Here is a 14,734-nt window from a genome sequence, read left to right as displayed (position 1 = left end):
TGAAGTACTATGATGTGCCAATGTTGTTCTAAATACTTTATGTACATGAATCATTTAATCTTATGAAATAGGTATTGTTGTCCACATGTTATAGATGAGGAAAGTATAGCACAAAGATATTAAAATATTAAGTTTACATAGATTTTCTTATTAAGATGTAAGCTTATCAAGGTGGCAGGTCTGCATCTTGCCCGTCTTTGTTGCTCCCATTGTGCCAGGCACGTTTGCTGTCTAGATAACACACCAGTGCTGCACTTGACATGTGTGACCTCATTTAATGGTGCTCCTAGGGGGTGGGGCTTATTTTACAGGTGAAGAAATTGAGCCTAGGAGAAGTTAAGAGATTACAAAGTTAATAAGTGGCAACGAGAGGATTCAGCCCCAGGTCTGTTTGTCTTTAAAGCCCAAGCTCTTCCCCACTGTGCTCTAGGCCTCACTGCTGCTCCTGGGGTATAGTTACTTTTAATTGAACCACTGCTCCTGGGCCAGTAATTTCTCACAAGCAAGACTCCGTACCCTCAGTGTCCTGCTTTGCATGTGTTTCCGATTCTGGTAAAATACAAATAATGCCACACGAGCCATTGCCCCTGTGAAATGCATGCTGCAGGGTGGAGGGGAAAAGGTGGTCCTTCTGCTCCAGGGAGCTAGTGGGCAGAATCCAGCAGTGTAGAGCAATGGGATCTGACTTCAGTAGGAACAAAAGTACAAGTGGAACCACATTTAGGGACCTTAATAAACTGCCTGTCATCTATGGCACAGTTGACATTCCAAGCCCACTTTTTGCCCATCCTTTAGCTATGGCTCATATCATTATCTACCGTGTGCTCAAAATGACAAACGTCATCCATAATTAACTGAAGCAAGAAACAATCTACAGGGGCGCCTGGGGGCTCAGTCGTTAAGCGTCTGCCTTCGGCTCAGGTCATGATCCCAGTGTTCTGGGATCGAGCCCTGCATCGGGTTCCCTGCTTGGCGGGAAGCCTGCTTCTCCCTCTCCCACTCCCCCTGCTTGTGTTCCCTCTCTCGCTGTGTCTCTCTCTGTCAAATAAATAAAATCGTTAAAAAAAAAAAAAGGCGCCTGGGTGGCTCAGTTGGTTAAGCGACTGCCTTCGGCTCAGGTCACGATCCTGGAGTCCCGGGATCGAGTCCCGCATCGGGCTCTCTGCTCGGCAGGGAGTCTGCTTCTCCCTCTGACCCTCCTCCCTCTCATGCTCTCTGTCTCTCATTCTCTCTGTCTCAAATAAATAAATAAAAAAACTTAAAAAAAAAAAAAGAAACAATCTACAATGTTCAGCTGGCACCAGGAGGAGGGGGGGGGGGTTGGAAAGGAGGACAAGACAGGATAGGAAAGGAACAGAAAGAAGAAAATTGCAGACTGCATTGTAAAGACCACCCAGATGGTTCTGTGTTACCTACTTTGAGGGGATTATTTATACCACTCTTACTCTCATTTGCATCCAAAACAAGGCAATGCCTGCTGCTGGAACGTGCACGCGTGCATGCTTGCGTGTGTGCATAAGCAGGACCCTGACATTGAAAATGGAATGCAGTTCCTTCATGTGTACCTTGTCATGCTTGAGTCGTGTCTTTATTAGATCAGTGTTAGAGTGCACCCATTGGGCCAGGAGCGGATCCTCCTCAGCTTTATGCTGCTCCCTCCAGGCATACCCTGTAACTTGGAACAGACACCCTTCCTAACCACCCCAGAGCTGCAGGGACATGCTACATTCACAAACATCTCGAAGGCATAGTCAAGACCTACTTCACACCACTTTGATCCACATTAAAAGAGAATTATATTCGAGCATGTGCTCTAGTGCTGATAGATTCTCCTTACTTCCCTGGGGGCCTCCAACCCATTTAAAGGGCTGTGGGCAATGGGAGGGGGGAGTCAGGAATGAATTTGCTTTAAGATTCCATTCTACCAGTTGTGCTTGTTCAATGTAAACATCGCAGGTAGGAGAAGGGGCCTCAAGCAAAGGAAGAGAGGTAGCCAGATGCCAGCTCTATATGGGAAAAGAAACATAAATACATTTATCACTGGGTGAGGGAGAGTGGGAGGGAGGCTGGAAATGTAAACAAGGGGCAGATTGGAAGGGCTTCCAGTGTTAAAGAGTCATTCAAATACTGGAGTAAAAATTCAGCATATTTTGATATTTATTTCACACAACAAATTTTAAGTACTTGAAATCAGTCAAACAGATTATTTAATACATTTCAAATACAAAAATTCATAAACAGGTAAAATGCAAATATACTGAAATATACATTAAATGTATTCTAATATAAAAATAAAATATTGCTTCAAAGAAGCAGTACATAAAATAAAGTTTAATTGGGGTTATACATGAAATGCGATGATCTTTTTTAAGTCATCTTAGTCTATCGTGAGGTCATCCTTTAGCTATGAAAAACTTCCCAGTTATTTCTCATTTGTCATCATCTTCCTATCTCATCTCACGTAAATGGTGATTCTAATGCAGACACCATCTTAATACCAATTTTAAAAATTATTTTAGAAAAATAATAAACTGTAAGAGGACCCATTGCCTTAGGAAAGCAATCCAGACTTTGAAATGGCCTTTTCCTGAGTGAGTCTGATTGCCAGAGGAACCCGAAGTTCTCCAGCGCTGAGTGTGTGGGACTGTATGCATACACAGGGAACTCATGCTTCCTTGGGACCCAAATTACCACAAGGCTGACATAAAAAAGCTTGGGAAGGAGTAAGTTTGTACTCTTTTTATGAGAAAATGTCACATGACAAATTGTTGTTCAACTGAGAGATAAATAAGCTGATCTCAGGAACTTACTTTCATTTCTTTTTTTTTTTTTAAGATTTTATTTATTTATTTATTTGAGAGAGAGAGAATGAGAGAGAGAGAGAGCACATGAGAGGGGGGAGGGTCAGAGGGAGAAGCAGACTCCCTGCCGAGCAGAGAGCCCGATGCGGGACTTGATCCCAGGACTCCAGGATCATGACCTGAGCCGAAGGCAGTCACTTAACCAACTGAGCCACCCAGGCGCCCCAAACTTACTTTCATTTCTTAAATATTAAGTGTAAAATAAAATATCTAGCATCTCTTTTAATTGAAGATCTCAGGTAGTAAGGTTTAGGAAAAATTACAAATAGACCGGAATTGAACAATTTCTAAGATTCATGAATCACTCACTACATTTCATTCTGTACAGTGCTTTCAGATGTGTGAGCTAATCTTCCCCAAAGTTTTTCAATGAGTTCCGTTTTGTCCAATATGGTGTGTGTGTGTGTGTGTGTGTGTGTGTATGTATTTGGGTAAATTTCTCTACTCCATCTCTGTTTAATAAGACCCAAGTCTCTAAAGTCCGCCTTTGTCCTCTCAACATTGTAATTATGACTTGCCTTTTTTGTGTGTGGCATGTGCACAGAAAATAAGAATGAATTCAGCGCTCTCAGTTAAACAGAATCTCTGTGTCAAACAAGGAAGAAGAAAAAATTACTTCCTCTGTCATCATCACTACATTGGAGTTTCCATGGCTACTGACATGGACAATTCTAGCAAATAACAGCTAAAAGCTAAACAGAAGCTTCTCTTCCTATTTGGTTGTCTGGTCAACGTCTCCAATTTGTATTTGCTCTTCCCGTGTTCTCCACCCTAACTCTGTAGAGTATGTGAGTGTTTTCTCACACATCCAAGCTTAGGGGGAAACAAATCATTAAATAATAAAGAACCATTTTGGTGATCATCAGAATTTCAGGTTAAGGAAATTTCCTTCTTGAATGATGGCTGATCTTCAACTGTGACTTGGCAAACTATTAAAAAATCAAATGTTACTTGTGAAGGGAACATACATTCAAGGAAGAGTAACCTACAATTTTGGAGCATTTTTTTTTGTGTACTACCTCACTACTCTGGAAGAGTTAATAAAATTTTCCACTTTATAAACCCATGTTTGTACCTAGAAGGCAACCATATCTTTAGTAACTGGGACCAGAAATGGTACTAAGGTCACAAGTGTCTTGGGTGAAATTGATAGGCTTTTAAGGCATAAAGAGTCATTCTTTTATTCTCGCAATAGACCTTTACTAAGCTCCTATTGTGTGACAGGCACACATTAAGGCTGAATGATAAAAGGCAATGACAAAAACAATTTGAGTTGTTACACCCGTACCAAAAGCTGGCCTACGTACTTGTCATATAGCATTTAAAGTCCTTCCACACAATTGCAAGCTTATTCTGTTATCCAAATTTTACAGACAAATCAAAATTCAAGCAAATTGCTGGTTGTGGAGCTGTTTATTTGACAATGTTTGTAAAGTTCCTATTTAAACATCTCAGGAAATTTTGAACAATGAGATAAATGACAGGGGGATATAGCCTTCTAGATGTGGAAAAGTCAGCCGAAAAGGGAATAGAATATATTGCCTAAAAATAAACCCAAGTGCATTGGAGATTCTTGTTTTTGATAAAAATAGCATTTCAAATCAGTGGTACAACACTGGCTTATGCAATAAATGGATAGAACTAAAGACTAGCCATTCGGAAATAAAATTTAAGCTAAATGTTTATCTATTTCTTACAGCAAAATAAAACCCAAATGAATTAAAGGTTGAATCATTAAAAATGGAACCATAAAAGAAGAAAAATCTGAGCAATTTTATTTGTAATTTGTGATACAGAAGTCAGATGAATACATCTGACTAATAAAAAACCCGCCAAACACAAAGTCAAAAAAAATAGTAAACGGGGAGAATGTTTTTGTAATATGCCACACAAAGAATTGCTTTTCCACAATTCAAAGAGCTTTTATAAGATCAAAAAAAAAAAAAAATGAGCAAAGGCCACAAACAATTAGTTTGTAGAAAAGGAAGATCAAAGGACCAAAAATGTAGGGGGAAATACCAATCTTCTCATAACTAAAAGGGTGAAAATTAAATGAGATTCCAACTATCTCTTATGTATTTTGCCTCCACAAAACTCTTTGAAAGTCATTAGACAAGAAATTATCACAGCAACAGAAAGGCTTTAAATATCAGAGACCACTAAATTAAATTGCTCCCTGAAGACTTGAAGGCCTAAAACACTAACATAACTGAGGAAAGCATTAAGCCCTGTGCTTGGATATACAGTCTACTGTTCAATCTTTTCTCTGGGCATTTCGAGGTATCTCAAGAGAGATACCATATTGTATTTTGGTGTAAGCCCATATTTGGAATTTTGGAGAATTTATCTATTTAGACTTGCTTAGAGACTAATTTGGAGGTCAGTTAACTCATAGAGATCTTTGAAATCTTCAAAATAGAGCAGTAATAATGCAAATTTAAGTTACCGTTTCCGCTAAGTAGAAGAAATCAAGTGATTCCAAGAAAGACACTTATATGGTATTCAAGATTTGAAAATGTTTCTTGCCTACTTTAGAAAAGTTTAAAAAAATAACTCTTTCCTGATAATATGCTTCTTTCTTTCCTTAGCTCAAGAAAAGCTAATGACTCTAGTGAATTTGAACTGTTCAAAAAGATACTTCAAATTTCGAAGTTTTTTTTAAAGATTTCATTTATTTATTTGACAGAGAGCACACAGGGGAGAGGCAGGCAGAGGGAGAAGCAGGCTCCCCACTGAGCAAGGAGTCTGATGTGGGACTTGATCCGAGGACCCTGGGATCATGACCTGAGCTGAAGGCAGATGCTTGACCGACTGATCCACCCAGGCATCCCCTGAAGTTTTAATCAGTGGTCTCCCAATATCCACCCTTGGCCCTTGTCTTCACCTAAAATAGTCACCCACATCAGAACTCAGTTCTGAAGTCATTTCCTCTAAGAAGCTTTTCCTGACACCCCAACTTCCTTGCCTTTCATCATATCCCCTCCTTCCAGAATGTATTACAATTGTAATTAACAGTTGCACAATAAGCTAAATAATTATACAATTATTATTTAACATCTGTTCCTTCTGTTAAGGTATAAACTCCATGAGAACAGATAACCCAGCTATTTTATCCCCCAAGCACATGCTGTTATGTGTGATTTCCCCAGAGCCCAGCACAATTCACTGCACTTATTAATCAGTAAGTATTTGTTGAATGAATAGTGGACCCAAAGAGGTCCACATCCTAATCCCCAGAACCTGTGAATGTTACCTTCCATGGAAAAGGGACTTTGCAGGTGTGATTAAGTTAAAGATCTAGATGGGGAAACTATCCTGGATCATCTGGATGAGCCTGACATAATCAAAAGCATCCTTATAAGAGAGAGGCAGGAGGATCAGAATGTGAGAAGAAGATATGGCAACAGAGACAGAGTGATGAGGCCAACAGCCTGTCATCACAACAAGCAAAAAATTAACTTTTCCAACTATCTTTGTTTTTTTTTTAATTTTTTTAAAAGATTTATTCATTTGAGACAGAGAGATACAAATACTATATCAAATACTGGTACAGCCACGAAGCACCAAAGAGGCAAAAAATGGATTCCCCCTGAAACTACAACTGTTAGCCCAGCTGACACCTCGTTTTTGCCTCCTAAGACTCATTTTAGACTTCGGACTTCCTCCGAAACTGTGACATAATAAATTTGTTCGAAACCACTATGTTTGTGGTAATTTGTTACGGCCACAATAGGAAACTAACACAGATTAATTGTGAAACACTGGACAAGACTGATCTAGCAACCGGAATGCAAAAAAGATAATAATAATAATAAATAACAACAACAAATAGAATATTATGTTGCAGAACAGTTGGCCTAAAACAACCCAGTGACTGACCGAACCACACTCACCATCTAACTAACCCAGTTATTTGCCAGAAATCCTGTGTTTAAAGAGTAGGACAATCTCTGGTAATAAGAATAGCCCATAGAGTCTGGCCCTGGAGAACTTCTACACATGCACAGACTCTAGGGAAGAAACAGTCAAAATGTAACAACGGTGTTGGTTGTGAAGCCTTGGACAATTTTAGCAGCACTGGCTCTTGGACTTCTCATCTCTAAAGTGGAATTGTTAATTCCTCCCCTGCTGTCGGTATAAGGTGAAGAGATACAGCATATATAATGCCTGGTACAGACGTGGATGCATCAAAGAACCTCTGTATATGTGCAGTGATGGTGCTGCAGTGGTGAAGTCGATGGATAACGTCAGACAAAGGAGCGGAAGGGGAATGGTGCTATTTAAAACAACGCTTTTTTTTTTTTAAATAATAATTTTTTTAATTTATTTTTTATTCTTATGTTAATCCCCATACATTACATCATTAGTTTTAGATGAAGTGTTCCATGATTCATTGTTTGTGCATAACACCCAGTGCTCCATGCAGAATGTGCCCTCCTCAATACCCACCACCAGGCGAACCCATCCTCCCACCCCCCTCCCCCCTAGAACCCTCAGTTTGCTTTTCAGAGTCCATCGTCTCTCATGGTTCGTCTACCCCTCCGATTTCCCCCGCTTCATTCTTCCCCTCCCGCTACCTTCTTCTTCTTCTTTTTTTTTTTTCTTAACATATATTGCATTATTTAAAACAATGCTTTTTTAAAAGGTGCTGTTTGGGGAAAGGATTAGGGTAGTATGATTAAATACATTAATGATACCAATAGCTCTACAATGCAGAATTAGCCCAAGAGAAGGAAAGGAAAAAAATTAGCTAATGGTAAAATACGTTTGAAGAAGAGAGATTCAGTGATAAAAGGGAATGCATTTAAAGATAGTGGCTTTTTTCTTTCATATTTCCCTCCCTCCCTCCCTCCCTTCCTTCCTTCCTTCTTTCTTGTCCCTGGAAGAAGAAAGTGGCATGAACTGACTTCATTTTTTCCCACACAGCTAAGAATCATAAATGCCCTTTAGAGCTGGGCATTGTTGGAACATGAAAATCAAATTGGGCTTTGGTACATCTCATCCTACATATCGGAAAATCACCACTGTGAGATACAGTGGAATATAGATACAATAACAGATGAGCAGATCCCACCCAAAGGCCAGGCATGCCAGGATTTGATAAAACCTTACAAGCAGAGGAGCTTCCCACCTTTGTCTTTCTACTTAATGGAAGTCACCTCAAAGCACTTTTCCGCCTTTCTCTTGGCTCTTGTAGTCTGTCTTACACTGGAGTTATTATGCGCTTACTACCTCCAGTGGTCAGTCAAGTCCCTGGAGATAGTAAAATCTTGCTCCATTTGTGAATAAACTTATACCATTAAATTTGAGGGTGTGGAAAAAACCTGCCCTAATAAACTTCTAGAAAAGATCCAAGTAGATCAGTGATCTTCCCCCACTCTCAACCTCCTCCACCCGCGTACGTGCCTGCTCTTCGACAATAAAAAACACGCATCTAAAATCATCATTTCACTTCCCAAGGGGCTTTCTCCTTTGTGGGTACCTGCCACTGCTGTCAGGAGTGTGACGAGAACAAAAGGCACTTTCTGTAATTTTTAAATCTACCTGCTGCTATAATTGATAGCAGAGAACGCAATCGCTAAAAATTGTTCACCGTAGAAACTCATGCCTAAAAATACTATTTCTCTTTACTTCTTTCACTCCTGAGTGTATCAGGATTTAATTATTTAACATCACAAAACCTGAGAAGGCCCAATTAATGAATGTGTCTTGTCCAATTCACCAATACTCCTAAAATGTCAGGAGAAACGATGTCGAGTTCTGGAGCATTCCCTGTACACTATATTATTTACATGCTTCCCCACCGTAGACAATACAGTACACTGTGCTTTGGCTGAGAGATTTGAATGTTTGGGAAATGCTTTTCTAAATAGTGCTTCTTACCACAAAGTGGCTGGAAGCCTTGAATATGCTAATGTGTGTTACGGCTCTCTCAGAGGAGCGTTTAGTTCACAGATTTCCCAAACTTTTTCAACTTAAAACAACAACAGTTTTCTTTTCTAGCACACCTATTAACATCTCCCAGAGGGGGATTAAAAGCACAGGTTTTGTGCCCAAAGGGTGTGAACTGAATCTGGACTGTGCCACTCACTGGCTCTGTGACGTTGGACTTTATCCACTCTAAGACTCAGTTTAGCCCATCTACAAAATAGGAATAATGGTAATTATTACTTAACACTTGCTACATTGTATTCTAATTACATTTTATTGCCAAGCCTCTCTCCCAGGTTATAAAACCCTTGATGAGAAGGAGTATGTCTCATTCACTATTACATCCCTAATATATAATTTGCCACCCAGCCTAGACAATCAGTGTTTGTGGAATGAATGAATAGAATGAATGAATGCACAAAGAAATGACTGACTGAATGACTCTTTCTCTCTCACGATCAGTCCTATGCTGGCTACTATGCTTGTACTTGCATTTCCATACAGGTGTATAGGTTGTTGCCATACAGATCCAGTTCTCTCCCCTGATCCTGTGATTCTTTGCATTAAACCATCCACACTCCATGTGAATTCCCCTTGCCATTCCCTTAAGCCCTGATGAAACCTTGGAAGTCATATTTTAATATTTCAGGCTCACTTTGTTCTTGGAAAGCAGTGTGGTCATGGTGGAAAAGGTGTTGGAGTCTAGAGACTTGAGTACTACCAGCTCTGTTTGCAGAGTGGCCTGCTTACATTATGTAACCTCTCCGTTTTCCACTCAGAGTAGTTTTCAAGAGCATTGAAATACAATCTACAGGGGCTCCTGGGTGGCTCAGATGGTTGAGCGTCTGCTTTCAGCTCGGGTCATGATCCCGGGGTCCTGGGATTGAGCCCCATATCGGGCTCCTGGCTCAGCGGGGAGCCTGCTTCTCCCTCTGCCTCTGCCTCTCCCCCTGCTCATGCTCTATCTCTGTGTCTCAAATGAATAAATAAGATCTTTAAAAAAAAAATACAGCATACGTTTTTGTAGGCTGATGTTATAATTACTGTAATTTTTCCAGCTATGTGTTGGTGACATAACAACTCAAAACCATCAATTGCTGTTAACACTAATGTCATGCTTACTATATGCAGGCCACTATTCCAAGTGCTGTCTTGTTCAATATATATACACACACACACACATTATTATCATCCCCATTTTGCAGATGAGGAGAGTGAGTCTCAGAGTGCTTAAGTAACTTGCCCAAGGTCCCACAACTAGTGAATGGCAAAGCTAGGACTCAAACCCACAAGCTCTCTGGAGTCCAAACTCATTTTAAATAGAAGATGATGATGGAGACCATGACCTAGCAATCAATACAACATTTAAATATCTTCCACTAAAGATTGGTAGTCACCGAACCTCTCCTCTTGTCCGAAGACTTTGGGCTGGTTCTGGTCTGGATGAATACTTAAATCATTCTAGACAGAAGTGTTCCACAAACTACCATAGATATATGTTACTATGTACTATGATCAAGCAAAGGGTCGACCTCTACCCCTCTAGCAGCCTTCTGGGACACCGTGCCATATTGTCCTTGGAGTTTTCCAAGTTCATGAGTAAATAAATACACTCTACATACCCATGGTTCTTGGGACTCTAAGCTCCCATGCTGAGGGCTTGTCTCTCTGTAAGCCTGTGTGGGGGCCTCCTTGGCAATCCACTCATGAGAATGTTAAAGAGACCCTGAAGAGGATTTGAAGCTGGAATAAGGACACACTATAACCAGAGGGAGAAAGCAATGAGAAACTGGAAAGAGTCAACCATAGCAAATTGCAGCAGATCAAATGAGCACTCCAGAGCCAAGCCCCTTGTTGTTGATGGAGAATCTGCTTATGCCTCCGATGATTGCGCTAGCTGAGTCATAAACACCAGTGTCACTTCCGACTAGAAAGGGTTCATATCCAGCTCACTATCTATCCCCAAACTTTCTCTCAACCCCTGATTACAGTTGCGCTCTCCACTGAAGTCTCAGTTTTTTGGAGGATACAAGAGTGGTCCTCATACTTTAGAAGCACTGCCTTAAACACCAGATTGCCAACAGTGAAAGGTTACTGAACAGAGAGAGCAGTTATCTTCATTTGCACAGTGCTAACAATTTCCCATTTGCCTGTCGTCACAACAAGCAAAAAATTAACTTTTCCAACTATCTTTGTTTTTTTTTTAATTTTTTTAAAAGATTTATTCATTTGAGACAGAGAGATACAGAGAGACAGAGCATGAGCAGGAGGAGAGGCAAACGGAGAGGGAGAAGCAGGCTTCCCGTTGAGCCCCGATGCGGGGCTCAATCCCAGGACCCTGGGATCATGACCTGAGCCAAAGGCAGACGCTTAACCACCTGAGCCACCCAGGCGCCCCTCCAAATATCTTTGAATCCTTATATCCATTTTCTTCTGGGGACAAAAGATCAGACCTGGTATCCAGATTCTCTTTTTTTATGTTGGCATTTGTGCACTTGAACTGTGGGAGCAAGTAGTGCTCTGGTCAAGCCAGGTCCTGGCAAACCTGCCCTCGGCCTTCCAGGGAGGGTGACAGAAACATTATCACACGTTGCACTGTGGGGTCAGAAGGCATTTGGTGCAGAACCTCGTCACTGGGCTTTTCGTTTGTTTGTTTTGCTTGCTTGTCTTTATCCCTCACCCCACATGGGTCCCCTCAGAGAACCAAGCTGGATGAAACGCAAATTATTTCCTTCAAGGGGATCCAAGTGGCCTGTCCTACAAAGACCCTGCCGAGGCCTCTCTCCATCCTTCTCACTTCTGCTTGTTCTGCTCCTTCCTACTCTGTCTCCTCGGCAGCCCGGAAGCCCTGGGAGGGCAGGAATGTCTCTCTGCACCAGATCTCCGGGGTTCTCATTCTGCATCCCTCTGCCGGGAGCATGATTTTGTTTCTTCGGGAAGAAACAGGGCAACATATGTTGAATTCTTTTTAAAAAGCATGTATTGCTGAATTTGTGCTCATTATTGAAAATTTAGAAAACACAAGAAAGAACCAAAAGGAAAAACGTTGTCACCCACAATCACTGTGGCCTATTTCTTTGCAGGATTTCTGTTTCTGCATGTGTAGTATCTGGTAGCCTGTTTTCCTTGGTTAACATACTATCATAAATGTTTTCTTTTTATTTCCATATCCGTTGAGCACCTAGTATGTAGCAAGGACTGTACTGGGCCCTTCAGGTGCTTGAGCTGGGTTTTAGAGTGAAAGGGGTATTTCCAAGCAGAGAAGCAGTGGGTACGTGATTAAGGCAGGGGAGCACCAACATCATGTTACAGTGTTGTGGAGAATGTGTTTTAGGCTAATGAGAGCAGCCAAAAAGGGCACCATGACAGAAATTTGCGTCTAAATCTAGTTTCTTACAATGACCCTGCCAGAGAGGCTTACTTACCAGAGAGTTTCCAGGATTTGTGAGAATTTCCAGAAAAAGCCAAAATTGCATTCATGGATCTAGGTTCTTAAAGTGAGGATTATAACGAACTGTTTGGGGGCTGTTGTCAGCCAATCAGACTGGACACTGGGTGTGGTGTTGGAGCCCAGTCTACAGGTACCCCTGAGGCTGTACCATGACTTTGGCCCCTTTGTGGACTGATCATAGGAAGGCTGGGAGTCCTCGGGAGAGGCTGTATGGCCAGGCCCGTGGTGGGGACACTCAAGGGCTCAGGGACATGATTGTTCACCAACTGGCACATTCATGTTTCAGCGTTTTAAGAAACACACACCGTACAAGGGCATCCTGGTGACCAGACTGACCTGGAAAGCAGCTTTTCTTCTCGAGTTGCTAACATGCACTCTTAGATGTCAGCGGTCCTGCTGCCTCTGACACAAGAGCCATGGGTTGTCATCATTTGATTTTGAGCTGGAGGAGTGTGATTTGGGGCAGAAGCCAGGCAGAGGGTTTCAGAGCCAGCCCGTAGAGGGCAAGCTGTGGCTGGCTCTGCTCTCCTCCTTCCTAAAGCACCTGCCAGAAAATTGGCTCCAACCCAAGCTCACACTGAACGGCCACTCCTCCACCCATGTTCACTCAACATGGCTGAGGTCTTCAGAATCGCACAGAGCTCCATAATGGAGGAAGGCATCTATCTCCCCGGGGATGGGGAGGTGAAGAACACACGTCCTGAACGTCCATTAGCAGCAGTGGTCACATCTCCCAGGAGGCCTCTCCTGCTGACCGCCAGCTCCAAAGTCCCATTCCCGTACCCTTTCTTTCTGCTTAAATGCAGGGACAATGTTCTCAGTTTCCTGGAATGAGAACTATGGCACTCTCCCACAATCCCAGCTTCCCTACTGATTTGCGTGAGGGGAAATTTGGGGCTGAAACAGAAATTTTCTAGCCAACCCATCAATTATTAAGCTGGGGGTTTACATGAATCATGTTCTGTCATCCTCACGGCACCCTTGTGAGGTGGATATCATCCCCATGTTACAGACGATAAAAATAGGGCTTGCTTATATGTTACGGAAGTAAGTCTGTGGATACTGAAGGGCTCAGAGTTTAACTTGCTCAAGGACACCCAGTTAATGCACAGCAGAGCTGGGGTTTGAACCCAGATGTGCAAACCATCACCCAGGCTCTCCTAGGTCTTACAGAGAGCAGCACGACGAAGAATGTGGCAGGGTCGGGGCATAAGGGGAGGACAAGAGATCTGGGAAGCAGTGCTGGGAGCAAATACTCCACACCCCCTTCCCCCAGGGTTACTTTCCTCCCAAACTGCCCACAAGTACACAAATACGGAATTCTGTAACAATAGTCATTGGTCATAATCACCTAACTCTTTATACTTGCCATGTGAACTAAGAAGATGCACGTGGATGCTCTAGCCATGGTTGAAAGAATGGGGATGTGGAACCAGAAGAGTTGGTGAATGGGAGATGGGGTGTTACCTTGTATGGGAGCAGTCACCACTCAGGTGAGCTGTTGGCCACCTCCTGCCGTGGGGTTTCCAGACTCAAGAAGGTACCTAGAGACCTCTGTGTAGCAGAGCAGGTGGGAAGGTAGAAGTTCAGAATGGGTCTCTGCCAGACCCTGGCTCTGCGATCTTCAGCCAGTTTCTTAGCTTTCCTGTATCTCAATTTCCTCATCTATAAAAAGGTCGACTCTCTCAGAGCTGTTGTGAAAATTAAATAAGATCCTGTTTGCAAAGTACTTAGCCTGGCATCTGGCACAGAGTAAATCCCTTAATAAAGAGTTATTAGCATGAAATTGCCTTCCTGCGAATTATTTTCTCACAAATTTATGGAATAATTTCTTTACTGCAAATTTACGGACTTTAAAGATTCTAACTTCAGAAAAGACATAGAAAGAAGAGATGAGACACAAGCTGTAACGTTGTCTAACTTTGTTTTTATAGGAGCCGTGGAAATTTACACTAGAGAAGGCGAGACAGATTGTGAAGAAATCCCCAACTCTGGTAAGCAACGGATGAGAAGAATCCCAGTGTTCCACTTGGCGCCTTCATCTTCCCCTTCCCCTGCTCTCACACCCCTAAGGCCAAGGCCAAGGGCTGCTCTGGATCCAAGCCCACAACATACCATAGCTGCAGTGAAGTTAAGTAGGAAAGTGAGCCCCTCCCCCTCCTTTTTCTCCTCCCTCTCTCGACAGCAGTGTTTCTCAAACTGGGCAGTACTGACATTTGGGGCTAGTTACTCTTTGGTTGTGGGCATTGTCCTGTACACTGGAAGGTATCGCAGCATCCCTGTCTTCTACCCACTAGATACCAGCAGCCGCATCGCCCTTCCCCAGTCATGGCAACCAAAAACGTCTCCTGATGTTGCCAAATGTCCTCTGGTACTCACAGGTGAGGACTGCTACTCTCTAGTAGACCATTTTGGAGGAGGCTCTATCCTCCTGCCCCTCCACTTTCTAAATATGTGACCTCAGGCTGAGCCTCGTTTTCCTGTCAGCAAG

General features: G+C 42.3%; 1 protein-coding gene across 2 annotated transcripts in view; it reads left to right on the top strand.

The window, feature by feature from the left end:
• The window catches only part of AOAH (acyloxyacyl hydrolase), a 165,338-nt gene that overhangs the window by 48,466 nt on the left and 102,138 nt on the right, over nucleotides 1–14,734 (top strand). For both annotated transcript variants that reach the window (XM_035020912.1, XM_035020913.1), the window contains exon 5: nucleotides 14,178–14,237. In XM_035020912.1, coding sequence (XP_034876803.1) covers nucleotides 14,178–14,237 — 60 coding nt within the window. The remainder of the gene's footprint in view (nucleotides 1–14,177; nucleotides 14,238–14,734) is intronic.

The sequence above is a fragment of the Mirounga leonina genome, unplaced genomic scaffold (genome assembly GCF_011800145.1).
Source record: "Mirounga leonina isolate KUSES-001 unplaced genomic scaffold, KU_Mleo_1.0 Mir_174, whole genome shotgun sequence".
Taxonomy (NCBI): domain Eukaryota; kingdom Metazoa; phylum Chordata; class Mammalia; order Carnivora; family Phocidae; genus Mirounga; species Mirounga leonina.
This window is presented reverse-complemented; position numbering and strand designations above follow the sequence as displayed.